The sequence below is a fragment of the Meles meles genome, chromosome 5 (genome assembly GCF_922984935.1).
Source record: "Meles meles chromosome 5, mMelMel3.1 paternal haplotype, whole genome shotgun sequence".
In the NCBI taxonomy this organism is placed as follows: domain Eukaryota; kingdom Metazoa; phylum Chordata; class Mammalia; order Carnivora; family Mustelidae; genus Meles; species Meles meles.
In genome coordinates, this window is record NC_060070.1 from 58,615,862 (window position 1) to 58,629,123 (window position 13,262).

At 39.5% G+C, this 13,262-nt stretch overlaps 1 protein-coding gene across 4 annotated transcripts in view; it reads left to right on the forward strand.

The window, feature by feature from the left end:
- The window catches only part of EPM2A (EPM2A glucan phosphatase, laforin), a 150,664-nt gene that overhangs the window by 33,494 nt on the left and 103,908 nt on the right, over positions 1-13,262 (forward strand). For 3 of the 4 annotated variants that reach the window (XR_006818261.1, XR_006818262.1, XM_046004357.1), the window contains exon 1: positions 999-2,334. The exons of the other annotated variant lie outside the window; for it this stretch is intronic. Coding sequence is in view for 1 of the 3 variants with exons in the window: in XM_046004357.1 (XP_045860313.1) it covers positions 1,641-2,334 (694 nt within the window). In the remaining 2 variants the exon portion in view is untranslated. Of the gene's footprint in view, positions 1-998; positions 2,335-13,262 lie in introns of those variants that run through there. 4 annotated transcript variants of the gene reach the window in all.

A 13,262-nucleotide genomic window follows, 5' to 3' on the forward strand; every position in this document is an offset into this window, starting at 1 on the left:
ATGAGTTTGAAAACCACATGCTTAGTTCATAATAAGGGTTCAATGGCTATTATAATTTTTATGGTTAATAAGTTCAAATGATTGATGAAGTATGATTGAGGCTTTGGAATATGTCCTTTGGTCTTGTTCTTCTTTCCAATTGCATTTTACTTAGTGTACAATGTAGCTATCACATTTCTATTATATTTCAATCTATTCTGCAAAATACTACATATTTGGTTTGGGGATTAAGGGGATACTTCTGACTGTTAAAATTACTCAAGTCCTTTATGATAGAAAAGGAAGGGAAATAATGCCTCTTGATCAAATATATTGCCCCTTTTATCTCTTTCTCCTTCATCTTTCTTTTCTTCCTCCTCTCCCTCCCACTCTCCTTCCTTCCTTTTCTCCCACTCCTCCTTTTCTCCTTGTTTTATCTGCGGAATGGACAATACTCACCCTGGAAGAGTTGGTGGGAATAATGCCATTTGGAAAGCGTACACACAGGCTGCATAGAACAACACAAGAAAGTCCTGAACTGTCAGTTCCCAGGGTCCTTGCACTGCCAAACGACTCTTAATTTCCTAAAATTTGTCTAAGAATATTTTGTTAACAGCAATCTGAATAAGCTGACTCACATGCCACCATGATTTAATGTCTGCTTTGCTACTGAATCAGCCATGTTTGGCTAGCCTTGCTGTCTTCATTTTTCTTTGTGTTTATCCTTAAGCTTAGCAACCAACCAAACACTGAATAGAATATCAATATTTAAGAGTAAAGCATATTAGTTTACTAACTGTTCCACTAACAGACTCGTTTGTATGGCTTACATTTTGTATTTCTTTTTGTTTTACTTATGATATTCTCAATGCATGAAATTTTGACTCCCCCGCCCTATTTTTCACAAGCTTTCAAATACTGGTAAAAACATAAACTAGAGATATTTTGTGTGTCTCCGGTTTGCATAAGAGATTGTGAATATACAAATGTAAGAACAGGAGAACAATTTTATTAAAGAATCAAAAAATAACAAATATGCAAACAGGAAGGGTGGTTATCTTAAGCAAGTAACAAAAATTAAAGCCCTCTCCCCACCCATGCAAATAGGCTTTTCCTTTTGACCAAACCACTATAAATTTGTATTTCTTGACACAAAAGTGTTTGGTTTACTGAAAGCAAATTTTAAACATTTTTTATTTTTATGCTATTAAAAAAATAGTATCACACATTTGTAATCATAGAATTAGGGTCCTTATATTTTACCTCCAAAAGGACTTGAAAGTATTTACTCCCAACGCGTTTTACATATACTAAAAATAGAACATTTTTTGAAAAAATGAAAGCGATCATGTGTCATTTCAGGCATCGAATTGGACTAGGCGAGGGAAAGGTAACCAGTGTTTTTCTGCATCAGCTCTGGGCTCTGAATGGCATCTCTTCCACCAATTAGAGAAACCTTCGGAGTTAGCAGGGTCCTTCAAGATGGTTATTTTATACCTTCACGTTACAGATAAAGAAACCGGAGGTCCAGAGTAAGGGACCCGTTCAAGGGCCGGAGCTCTCCAGACACCGCGGCCAGGATCTTCCCCCAACTTCACTATTAATGTCACGTCATTTTTCTTTACGACCCACATAAACATCATTTCGAGTCTTTGGGAAAGATGACAGGAAAATTGCAGGATTTCTGGGCTGTTTTCTTCCCTCTCCTAACCCGTTTAGACTCCCTTTTGTCGCCTGCGCCGCGTCCCCAGCCGCCCCGCGGAGCCGCGCTGCGGGAAGAGGCGACCGGCCCGGGCAAGCGTCCTTCTCCGCGAGAGGACACTTGTCCCGCGCCCGCTTCCCGTTGCCCCAGACCCCGAGCTGGACCAGGCCCGGCTCCTAGGCCGCGTGATGCAGCCCAAAAAAGGTGCAGCCTCGCACGTGTCCCCGCAGGCGCCCAGGCCCCTGGCGCCCAGGCCTCCGGCGCCGCCGCCCAATCGCCGCGGCCGCTTCGCGCTCGGGCCACGTCCGCCCGCCGCCCGGCACCGACACCCGGAGCTGCGCCGCCCGCCGCCATGCGGTTCCGGTTCGGGGTGGTGGTGCCGGCCGCGGTGGCCGGGGCCGGGCCGGAGCTGCTGGTCGTGGGGTCGCGGCCGGAGTTGGGGCGTTGGGAGCCGCGCGGGGCCGTGCGCCTGAGGCCTGCGGGCACGGCGGCGGGCGCGGGGGCGCTGGCGCTGCAGGAGCCCGGCCTGTGGCTCGGAGAGGTGGAGCTGGCGCCCGGGGAGGCGGCGCAGGACGGGGCGGAGCCGGGCCGCGTGGACACGTTCTGGTACAAGTTCCTGAAGCGGGAACCCGGAGGAGAGCTCTCCTGGGAAGGTACTGGGAGCTGGCGTCCCCGCCCGAGCGCGCCCCGGGGACTGCGGCCTCGGCCTAGGCCTGGCGCGCCCGCCGGTGCCCGCTGCGCGCTCCCCGCGCGCTCTGCCCGTCTGCCCGGCTTCGAGAGCTGCCCCCGAAGTCCCCGGGCGCCCCGGCGGGCCAAACCGTGGCTGCCCGCCGCGCCTCGGGCTGGGGACGCGTCCTGAGATCCCTGCCGGGCTCCTGCGCGCCGGCCCGCCCCTTCGCTCCCTGACCCTCCGCCCTCTTTCCCACACGCCGGGTTCCCGGGACGTTTCCTGGCCTGTCGGCTTCGCGGCCGGGTTTCCTAAGTGACCGCCGCCCCGGGACACCCGTCCTCCCCGCGCGAGTCCCTGGCCGCCTGGCCCGCCCTGCGGCTCCCGGGTTCTCTCTTGAGCTCGGCCCCCACGCCAAAACTCTCTTGAATTTCGGCGTCCCCGTTTACCCCCTCGTCCCCGTTTACCCCCTCGTCCCATAAGAAATGACCCAACCGGTGAAGCTGCCTTGTTCCCTCATCCACGTGCTTGTGTATGGGGTTTTCTTTCCTTACATCTGCGAGCGAACCAATGCAAAGACATTGAGTCTTTCTCCTTTTGGATTTTTTAAATTTATTGAGATATATTCTGATTTCCTAAGATAGAAAAACAATATATGCTAGTTGTAAAAAACACAAAAAACATATTTCATGGTAAAAATTTCTTCCCTCCACTGCCTTCTGCCCAGTACATGTCTGTCTCTAGCTACCTATCGTGTACTTATCTCACGCACAGACAGCATAATATATGATTCTGTATCTAGCTTTTTCTTGATTAACGATATGTTGCCAATACTTTTTAGCGTCACTCCATATAGATGCATTTTATTTTTTAAAAGGCAAAATATTCTGCGTCTAACTAGTGCGCATTCAGGTGGTTTTCGTTTTCCTCTGTTTTAAACAGTAGTAGCTTAACTGAAAGTCTGTGTATGGAGTTATCTTTGAGTATTTGGGAGTGTTGCTGTATGGTAGGTTCTGAGAGGTGAACTTGTTAGGTCTGCGTGTGGCCACATTTTACATTTCAATAAGGACTGCCAAATAATATCCTGAAAAGGCTATACCAGTATAGACTCTGTCCCCACCCCCCCCACCTCCCCCAGTGAGGTGTGAATTTATACAACTCTTTCTTTAAATGTGGTGTGCAAGGTGGAGGATTGGAGTATGTGTGATCAACAGTTGTCCAAAGCTGATGAAATGAATGTTTCTTTAGAAGTTTATATGACAGAAATGGACCATTTAGTCCATAACGGTGTGGAAACAAAGAATCAGTAAAGAACATGAGTATTCTGTAATACGTTTATGTATTATCCTTCTTCCACTTGGTTTTATGAATGGGTGGCATTTATTCTCATTTCGTATTACTGTGCCTGAATGGAGGGGTGTCCTCACCAGTTTATGCCCTTCTTTACAGGATACAACTTTTATTAATAGTATTATATAATATTTTTAACAATAAAATATCTGCTAATTTTAATAAAAAATATGGACTAGTATTATATAATATTTTTAACAATAAAATAACTGCTAATTTTAATTAAAATTATGGACTTTCCCCTCCCTAGTTCTCCTCCTTTTCTGTTTTTAGCTTTTCTGATATTCCTCCCAAAGTTCTAAATAATTTGCTTCTGTTGCTATTTCTTAATGTATTACATGTAACTTTTCCGTTCTTAGATTTTGAGTTTCTATATAAATTATATATAACATTTTAAAATTAAAATTAGACAATATCTACTGACAGCAGCTGTGTATCCATAAATTTAACCATCATACTTGCTGTGAAATATGAGGAATTTAAATTAATTATCTCTCTGCTCCCTGCTGGTTTTTATATTATTATTTTATATAAAAATTATCTATGTATAATTGTTGACTTGCTATTATATAGAAAGTTCTGTGTTATCATAATTGTACTGTGCAGAAAGTTACCCCTGTATAAGAAGGTAAGAAAAATAGCTGACACACATTCTTTTCCCTCTCCTTACTTTGGTTATTTTCTCTTTACTGGTAAGTTTTGTATAATTTATATTGTGTTTTATAATTGTTACTATTCCTTCTTGTTTTGGATTGGTAAGTTGATTTTAAAAATGGCAAGTTAAAGAGCATTATGAGAAGCATCGTAGTCAGCATTTAAGAGTAAGGATTCTGGAGCCAGAATGCCTGTGTTCATCAACCCATGTGTGACCTTGGGCAAGTTACTTAACTTTACTGTGCTGTCTTTGTTTTTTGTTTTTTTTTTTAATTTTTTAAAGATTTTACTTATTTATTTGACAGACAGAGATCACAGTTGGCAGAGAGGCAGGCAGAGAGAGAAAGGGAAGCAGGCTCCTCGCTGAGCAGAGAGCCAGAAGCTGGGCTTGATCCCAGGACCCCAGGATCATGACCTGAGCCAAATGCAGAGGCTTTAACCCACTGAGCCACCCAGGCAACCTTACTGTGCTGCCTAATAAATCTAAAAGAATTAGAAGAGGACTTACATTAAGTGTTAAATAAATGTTAGTGATTGTTATCTTTACTGTTACAATTAGGAAATAATTATTGCAGAACCAAGTAGTGCAACTAGACTCATAAAAAAGGAAATGTAATCCTGTGACAGGCAACACAGGGAAGGGATTCTCTTCCCTTAACACTGTAAGTATTAAGATACGTGGGTTTGTGTTACTTCATATTTGGGTGGTAATGTTCTTCCACAACTTGTGTAAAATTTCTAGGTAATTTTTTTTAACACCAGAAGCAGCGCATTGATCATCAGAATTTCCTAGCTTGACTGCAGTATTTAATGAATGCAAACTTCTCAGTTTTTGGAAAATTTTTTGCCTTGAAAAATTGGGATTTTTGTTCTAATTTTCATTAATGTAGTGCGTTCAGAGCACAACTATCTGGGACTTTTTTGTTTTTAATTGAACTCCTGTGTTACATTGTTTTGGATGCCATGTCTTCCTCTTTCTTAAATATCTTACTCATTTTGTTGAGTTGAATCCTAAAATAATTTTGAAGAAACAGTAAATGGGAGATAAAATATCTGAATTCTCAGTTTCTTGAAAATGTTTATATTTTGCCCTCACACTTGACTGATCCTTTGGTATTCTAGTCTCAAATTAATTTTCCCTTTGAAACCTTTGCCTCAGTACCTTGTAGTACCCATTGTAATGGATAACTGTGATGTCAAACTAAGCCCATTCCTCTATAGGCAATCTGTTTTTTTTCCTCCCTCTTTTGAAGACAACCTTTCCTTAAATTATTTTACCAGGATGTATCTGAGTCTCTCTTGTTTATATCACTTGACAATGGGTCGGATCTTTCAATTTCAGTAATTGTTTCTTTTAACTCAGGGAGATATTTTATTATTTTATTTCCTCCCCTGTTTTCTCTGTTCTTTCCTCTGAAATGGCTGTTAGCCATATAATGTACCTTCTGCATACATGTGAGTATCTCTTTTCTCTTATATTTTCCGTGGTTTGTGTTTGGATGAATTTTCCTGACAATGTTTCCCAGATCACTGCTTGATTTTTAATACTAGCTATACCATCATTTAGTCCTTACACTGGATTTTTTTACTTTTGGCAATCATATTTTTAATCTGCATTTTTCTGTTATTCTCTGATTTCTTTTCTTCTTTTCATAGCTGCTTGTTCTTCCTGTATGGATACAATTAATACCTGAATCTTTCTGATGACATTAGATAGAATTCATTAAAAGTTGTTTCTGTCTTGCGTTAACTTTTTTCTCTATGGGCATTTTTTTTTATGCTGTAGGTTTTCCATAAATATTGGACAATCCTTGGATGACCATTCATTTTTATGAATAAAGTATATGTTGATTAGTATAGGCAGCTGGGCTGGTTTCTTGTTTAAGTTGTTTATCTTTACCCAAAATCTCCTCTAAGTGGGGGGACATGCATGGGATACTGTGTAGTGTGGCAGATTTCCTTCTTTAGGGTGTGAGGCTGGTGAGCCAGTGAGCTCCAGGTCCTTACAATTAGCAAGGAAAAACAAACAAGCAAATGAAACCACTATGGGGAAAGATATTTTAGCATATTTTATTCCTTAATGGAGTTGCCTTTTCTTTCTTTCCTTCTTTTTTTTCTCCTTTTCCTTCTCCTTCTTCTTCACCTTCAACTGTACTGGTAGATCCACAGACATCTCAAGATCTGTTCACCTAGGTCTCTAGTCCATACCCGCTGGGGCCCTTTCCAGGAAAACCCTTCCCTCCTATGTTTAGAGCACACTGAATTCGTGTTGAGGACACGTGGGCTGGAAGGAGGCATGTGGGAAACCTTTCTTTGCAATCTTCTCCAGGTTGGCATCTTGTTAGGTGTCTTACCTGTTGCTTTTTTAGAAGTCTTCCCTAACTCACCCCTTAATCTTTCTCATAGTGCTCTTCCTTTCCTCATCTCACAGTTTAAAAGCACATTAGTTATATTGGCCTAGACTCTTTGATTGCAAGTAGTAGAAATGGAGTGTGAACCAGCCTAAAAAAGAGAGATTATTATTAACTCATAGAAACAAACTAAAAGAGGGGCACCTGGGTGGCTCAGTGGGTTGAGCCGCTGCCTTCGGCTCAGGTCATGATCTCAGGGTCCTGGGATCGAGTCCCGCGTCGGGCTCTCTGCTCAGCGGAGAGCCTGCTTCCCTTCCTCTCTCTCTGCCTGCCTCTCTTGTGATTTCTCTCTGTCAAATAAATAAATAAAATCTAAAAAAAAAAAAAAAGAAACAAACTAAAAGAAACATGGAGTTTAACCTCTCTGCTCTCGCTTGCTCTCCAGCTGTCTCTCTTCCCCGTGGGTTTGCTTTACTCTGGTATTGACTCATTCCCTCAAGCAGACTCCACCAAGCTAGACTTCCCAACAGGGAGCTCCAGGCTTACATACTCAAACCCAGAGAAGGAAAAAAAAAAATCTTCCCTGACAGCTCTAGTTAGAAAAATGTGTGGGAGAAATGGGAATTTACCTTCCTGGAACCCAGTCATTCTTGCCAGAGAGGTGGGAGTACCATGAGTATTTCCAACAGCAAACACTTTTTGAAGTAGGGGAGGAACACTTCCCTCCCCAAAGTGACAGTTTCAGGGGCAGTTTAGAATACGGTGGGCTGTAAGTTCACAGAAAACACAACAAACAGTTGTTTAAACAGATGAAGGTTAATATTTCTGCTATGGAAAGTACATAGAGAGATGGTGATGGTAATGGCCCACAGCCCATGGATGTCTGGAGAGGTGTCATTGCATTTTCTTGGCTTTTCCCTCAAGACAACAGTCTAGTCATCACATCTACATCCAGTGGAATATGGGAGGAGAGAGAAGATTGGCAGTATCACCCGTGGGTGTCCCGTGTATCTGGAAAGCTGTAACTTCAGCAGAGTACTCCTCCCCACAACACACATACTTCCGTTCAGTTGGTGATTATGAATAAAGCTACTGCAAACAGTGATGGTCAAGTTTTTATGTAAACTTAAAGTTTTCAAATCAGTTGGGTAAATACCTAGGAATGGGTTTGCCAAAGCATATGAAACTGTATTGAGCTTTTTTTTTTTTTTTTTAAAGATTTAATTTATTTATTTGACAGAGAGACAGAGATCACAAGTAGGCAGAGAGGCAGGCAGAGAGAGAGGAAGGGAAGCAGGCTTGATGCGGGGCTCGATGCAGGGCTCGATGCGGGGCTTAATGCGGGGCTGGATCCCAGGACCCTGAGATCAGGCCTGAGCCAAAGGCAGAGGCTTTAACCCACTGAGCCACCCAGGCGCCCCATGTATTGAGCTTTTTAAGAAACTGTCAAACCATCTTCTGAAGTGGCCATGGCGTTTTTCGTTCCTACCAGCAATGAATGAAGTTTCCTGTTGTTACACATTCTCATTAACAATTGATTTTGCTCAGATTTTGGGTTTTAAGTATTCTTACAGTTGGGCGGTTGGTATCTGATTTTTTAAATTTGTGAAAATACATGATATTGCGCATCTTTTTATATGTCTATTTGCCATCCGTATATCTTTTTTAATTGGCTGTCTGCTCAGATCTTTCTTCCATTTTTTTAGTTAGGTTGTTTGTTTTCTTATTGCTGATTTTTAAGAGTTCTTTGAATATTCGGATACAAGTTCTAAAGAGATATGTGATCTGCAAATATTTCCTCACTGTTTGTGACTTGCCTTTTCATTCTCTTAACACTGTTATTTGCAATGTAAAACTTTTAGTTTTAATGAAGTCCATTCTATCATTTTTTTTTAATGGATTATGCCTTTTGTTTTGAATCAAAAAACTCATTTCTAAACCCAAGGTCATCTATTTTTTCTCCTGTGTTATCTTCTAGAAGCTTTTTATAATTTTGTGTGTTACATGTAGGTCTATAACCCATTTTGTGTTAATTTTTATCAGTGATACAAAGTCTGTGTCTAGATTCTTTTTTTAATGAGTATCTAATTGTCCCAGGACCATTTGTTGAAAATTCTTTCCTTCCTTTTTTGATGGGCCTTTATTAAAATTTAGATACTTGCACTGATCTATGTGCCCATTCGTTTACCCATGTCACACACTGTGTTGATTACTGTAGCTTTATGCTAATCTTGAAATATTAGTAGTATGAGTCCTCCATCTTTATTTTCTTCAGTATTGTGTTGGGTCTTTTTGGTGTTTACATTTACATTGTAGAATCAGTTTGTTGATATTACAAAACAACGTGATTTGATTGGGATTGCATTGAATATATATATATATATATATATCAAGTTCAGAAAAATCGACATCTTAACCATATCAAGTCTTTCAATCTATGAACCTGGAGTACATCTCCATTTAATTTCTTCTTTGATTTTCTTTGGTTTCTTTCATTAGTGTTTTGTAGTTCTCCACATACAGATCCTGTACATGTTCTGTTAAATTTATACATTTTTTGGGGGGGAAGGGTGCTAGCTTAAATAGCATATTTAAAACCTTTTTGATTATAGATTTCAATTGTTCATCACTGATACATAGGAAAGAAATTGACTTTCATATCTATTCATTTTTGTTTGGATGTTGGATATTGTAGTTTTTCATTTTAGAGTTGGAATCTTTTTTTTGGCAGTTAAGTTATTTGTGGATAAGTTTGTTACTTTTGAAGTTTGTTTTGAAGGTTTATAAGGACACGTCTATGGTAGCTTTTACTGTAGGACTAATTTAGCTCTACTACTAAGGAATGACCCTTCTGTGTTCCCTTTTAAATGCCCATATATTAAATAAGATCTCCTCATTCTGATGGAAATGCAAATGTTTCCCAATTCTGTGTGAACTCTGCCAATTCTTTGGCATACAATATTCAGAAATTTATTCTGTTTGTTTTTTGTATGGCTTGCTATTTGTTCTTTGTATGGCTCTATCAAATTTCATCTTATGCATCCACAGATTGGTATGAAGCCAAAGAATCTAAGAGACCTTTATGCAAGTTCATGGAACTTTCTCTTCAGGGCTTTTTCATTTCTGAAATTTGGTCCTACAAATTCCAATCACCCTATTCTCCCCAAACTTGGATTTCTGTTTTCTCAGTCATTGAGACCACTGAGTTCTACTTGAATCTCGTTTCTGCATCATGGTTCCGAAATTCTCTACAGGCAGAAATCCGTGGCATTCATATTGTTCACCTTGTTTCTTTTTCTTCTCTCAGAGATTATAGTCCTAGGCTGCTTTTTGTTCAACATTTAAAAACAATTGTTTCATACATTGTGCCATTTTTTTAGTTATTACTTTTATAGGCAGGAGAAGAAATCTTGGACTAATTTTTTAAAGTTTGCAGGTAGGTATTTTTCCAGCATATTTGTATAATTTTGCAAAAGAATTCCTGATTTTGTTATTTATTTATAATATATTTATACATATGTGTGTGTATGTATGTACATATATTCATACACAGACACACACACATACACAGTCTAATCTATATCTTTCTTGTTAAAATTAGGTTGTTTTCCTTGGGTGTATCTTCTAAAAGGGATGATGAATAACCACACTATGGTTGTTATAAGGACTAGTTTATAAAGTGCCTAGAACAGAGTAGTAGCTATGACTTTAAGATAGCCAACAATTGATGAAATTTATTGATCTTAAAGGTAGTTTATGTTCATAGAAGCAGCAGCAGCTTTATATAATATTGGAGTAATCCATACACTGACCCCAAACTATACCAGCGTTGCCAGTATATTCTAGATTATGCTGCAACCTCCCAGTAATTATTTGCCTTACCCATTTCTACTTCAGCTGTCCTGTACCTTGGTGAAGAGTGGGTTTGAGTGGAGGATAGAAGGACATGTACCACATAAGGGATGTCATCCACATTGCAGCTGAATTTTGTGGATAGAGAGCCTGTAACTTGTTTCTTCGTCTAATTGCAAAAATCTTTTATTTTTTAATCCTTTAAAAATTTAAATTCAATTTAATTAACATATATTGTATTACTAGTTTCAGAAGTAGAATTTAGTGATTCATCAGTTGTATAAAACTCCCAGTGTTCATCGCTTCAAGTGCTGTCCTTAAGGCCTATCACCAATTACGCCATTCTCCCACTCACCTCCCTTCTAACAACCCTCAGTTTGTTTCTTATAGTTAAGAGATGTGTTCTCAATTTTAATTGGATAAACTTTGACTAGAAGAAAGATCTCCTGAATACAAACTTAGTCCTTTGTTTCATCCATTATGCGGTGAGAGTCTTTCAAGAACACAGCTATGCTAACTACACTCAAAGGAATCATTAAAAAGGCAATATAAAGAAAGGGACCTAATTGAGAGTTACATGAGAATAACTTAATGAAATATGAATGACAAATATAAAGAAAACTTTAAAGAGTGACATATGACATGGCCAAGAAAGAAAAGTTTATTTTGGTAATAGTTTATTACTGTTGAATGAAAAATTCTGACTAAAAATCGTGAAAAATGAAATTTAACTGGTTCTTGGTCAGCTGAAATTACTGTATGATGATTTCATTTTGTGATGGGGAAAGTGGGTCCAAGAGAGGTTTAGCAAATATCCTAAGCCCGCACACTGTTAGCCTGTGGGAAACACTGGCTGTGGGAAGCACCTTTAGGCAAGTGTCATGAAAATTTGGTGAGTGAATTTTCATATTCCATACACAAACTCTAAATCAAAGACTTCATAGATGAGAAGGAGTTCACTCTGGCTGCATAAGATCCAGGATATCTCTGTATCATCAGTGAGAAGGGAATTGACAGAGAATGAGAAAAAATGGAGAGGTGAATGGAGACTGTTTACTCCAAAGGATCCTTCTCTTGGTATTCTCTCTTCCCTCCTCTCCACTCCTTTCTCTTCAGAGCATTCATTGAATGTGTTATATCAGCCCAAATGACCTGAAGTTTTAACAACATCAAGAAGGATATTCAAGCCAAAATGAAAGCATGTTTTCCCTCTCTTGGATCAAAACCAGTTGTATCAGACAGAGGAAAATAATCCAGGAGTAGATATTACTGCAGTTTCTTATTCCATCTCCCCCCATACCTGATCCTCCTTCATTTGCCAGAGAGATGATGGGAGCTGAAATGAAAGTGCTTGCTGTTTTTAGATGATTTGTTCATGTCCCCTAGAAGCAGAATGAGGTTCTAATTTTAGGAAAACTTATAGGAAATATTGTTGCATGCTCACATAATAAGGAAGGAGAAAAGTTAGGAACATTTTTTTTTTTCAAAAGGTGGTAAAGCAACTACGAACTTAGCAATGTTATTTGGTGCTCCTGTGTAGACAAAATAATCAGTTGGATAAGGCATTAAACAAGTATAATGTATTTTATGGTGTTTAATTGAAAGATAAAATGCATACAGTGGAGATTTTATACTTCATTAAATATGTTTCTTTGTGTAAAGATAAGGCTCATGAAGATTTGGGATGTGAGTGTGAATGAGGGAAAGATTTACAAATTGGATTTGTAGAAAGCCAGAGAATGGATGGATAGCTTAATGAGATGAGACAAGTCTGAGGAGATTTCAACTTTCTGTGAACGAGATGGGCTCAGCTGGCAGGTCAGGTCTGACTCGCTGAGCTCCCGCTAGGTGTGAGAGATGGCTCTGTGTCTTTGGGCGGGCTCTGGTGCCAGGGCTTCCAAATAGGCAAGCTCATTAAAATGTTTTATTATTCCAAGATCATCCTCAACTTTGAATATTGTTACCTGGAAAATGTTTTGTTTTCTGCTCTGATGGTGGATCCTGGGCTCTGTCCATCTAGCTCAGGTCTGTGTTATAGCCAATATACACTGAGAGAGAAGCTTGACATTTTCAGTTCTATGACCTTCATGTTTTTAAATGTTAAATCATAATGTCACATTAACATAACACAGAGCTTGATCCTGAATTTTTGCTAATTAAACCATAGAGAATTAGAGGAATGGTTACTATCAAATCATTTTCTTTTCAGTTTAGTTGTAAAAGGCTCTATATTATGTCCATGAGCAAAGAAAAATTTTATCAACATTTCACCCATGATGGCCAGCATTTCTGGATGTCATATTTATAGATTTTATGAACTATTAGTACCTTTGGCAAAAGTTAATATGACATTTAAATTCGTGTCTTTTGTCATAAATTATCAATTTATTACCTTCTTTATTGATTGAAATAATTTATCTGTTTGATGCATATGACAACCATTACCCAGAACGATTCCAGAGCTGGAGAAATTTTGAATTCCCATACACAGAAGACTATATTTGGGGGTTACACTACTATTTCCATGATCTTAGATTCGGGACTATTCTAAATATCGCCTATTGATTTCTGAGGTTATATAAATTTTGAGTGTGGGATACAAGAAGACATCGGTTTAAAGAGTTGCTTTAACATCTACTAGCTCAGAATAATTATGAGGAAGCATTGAGCCAATACATGTGAACATTCTTTGTAAATGGGAGTAATG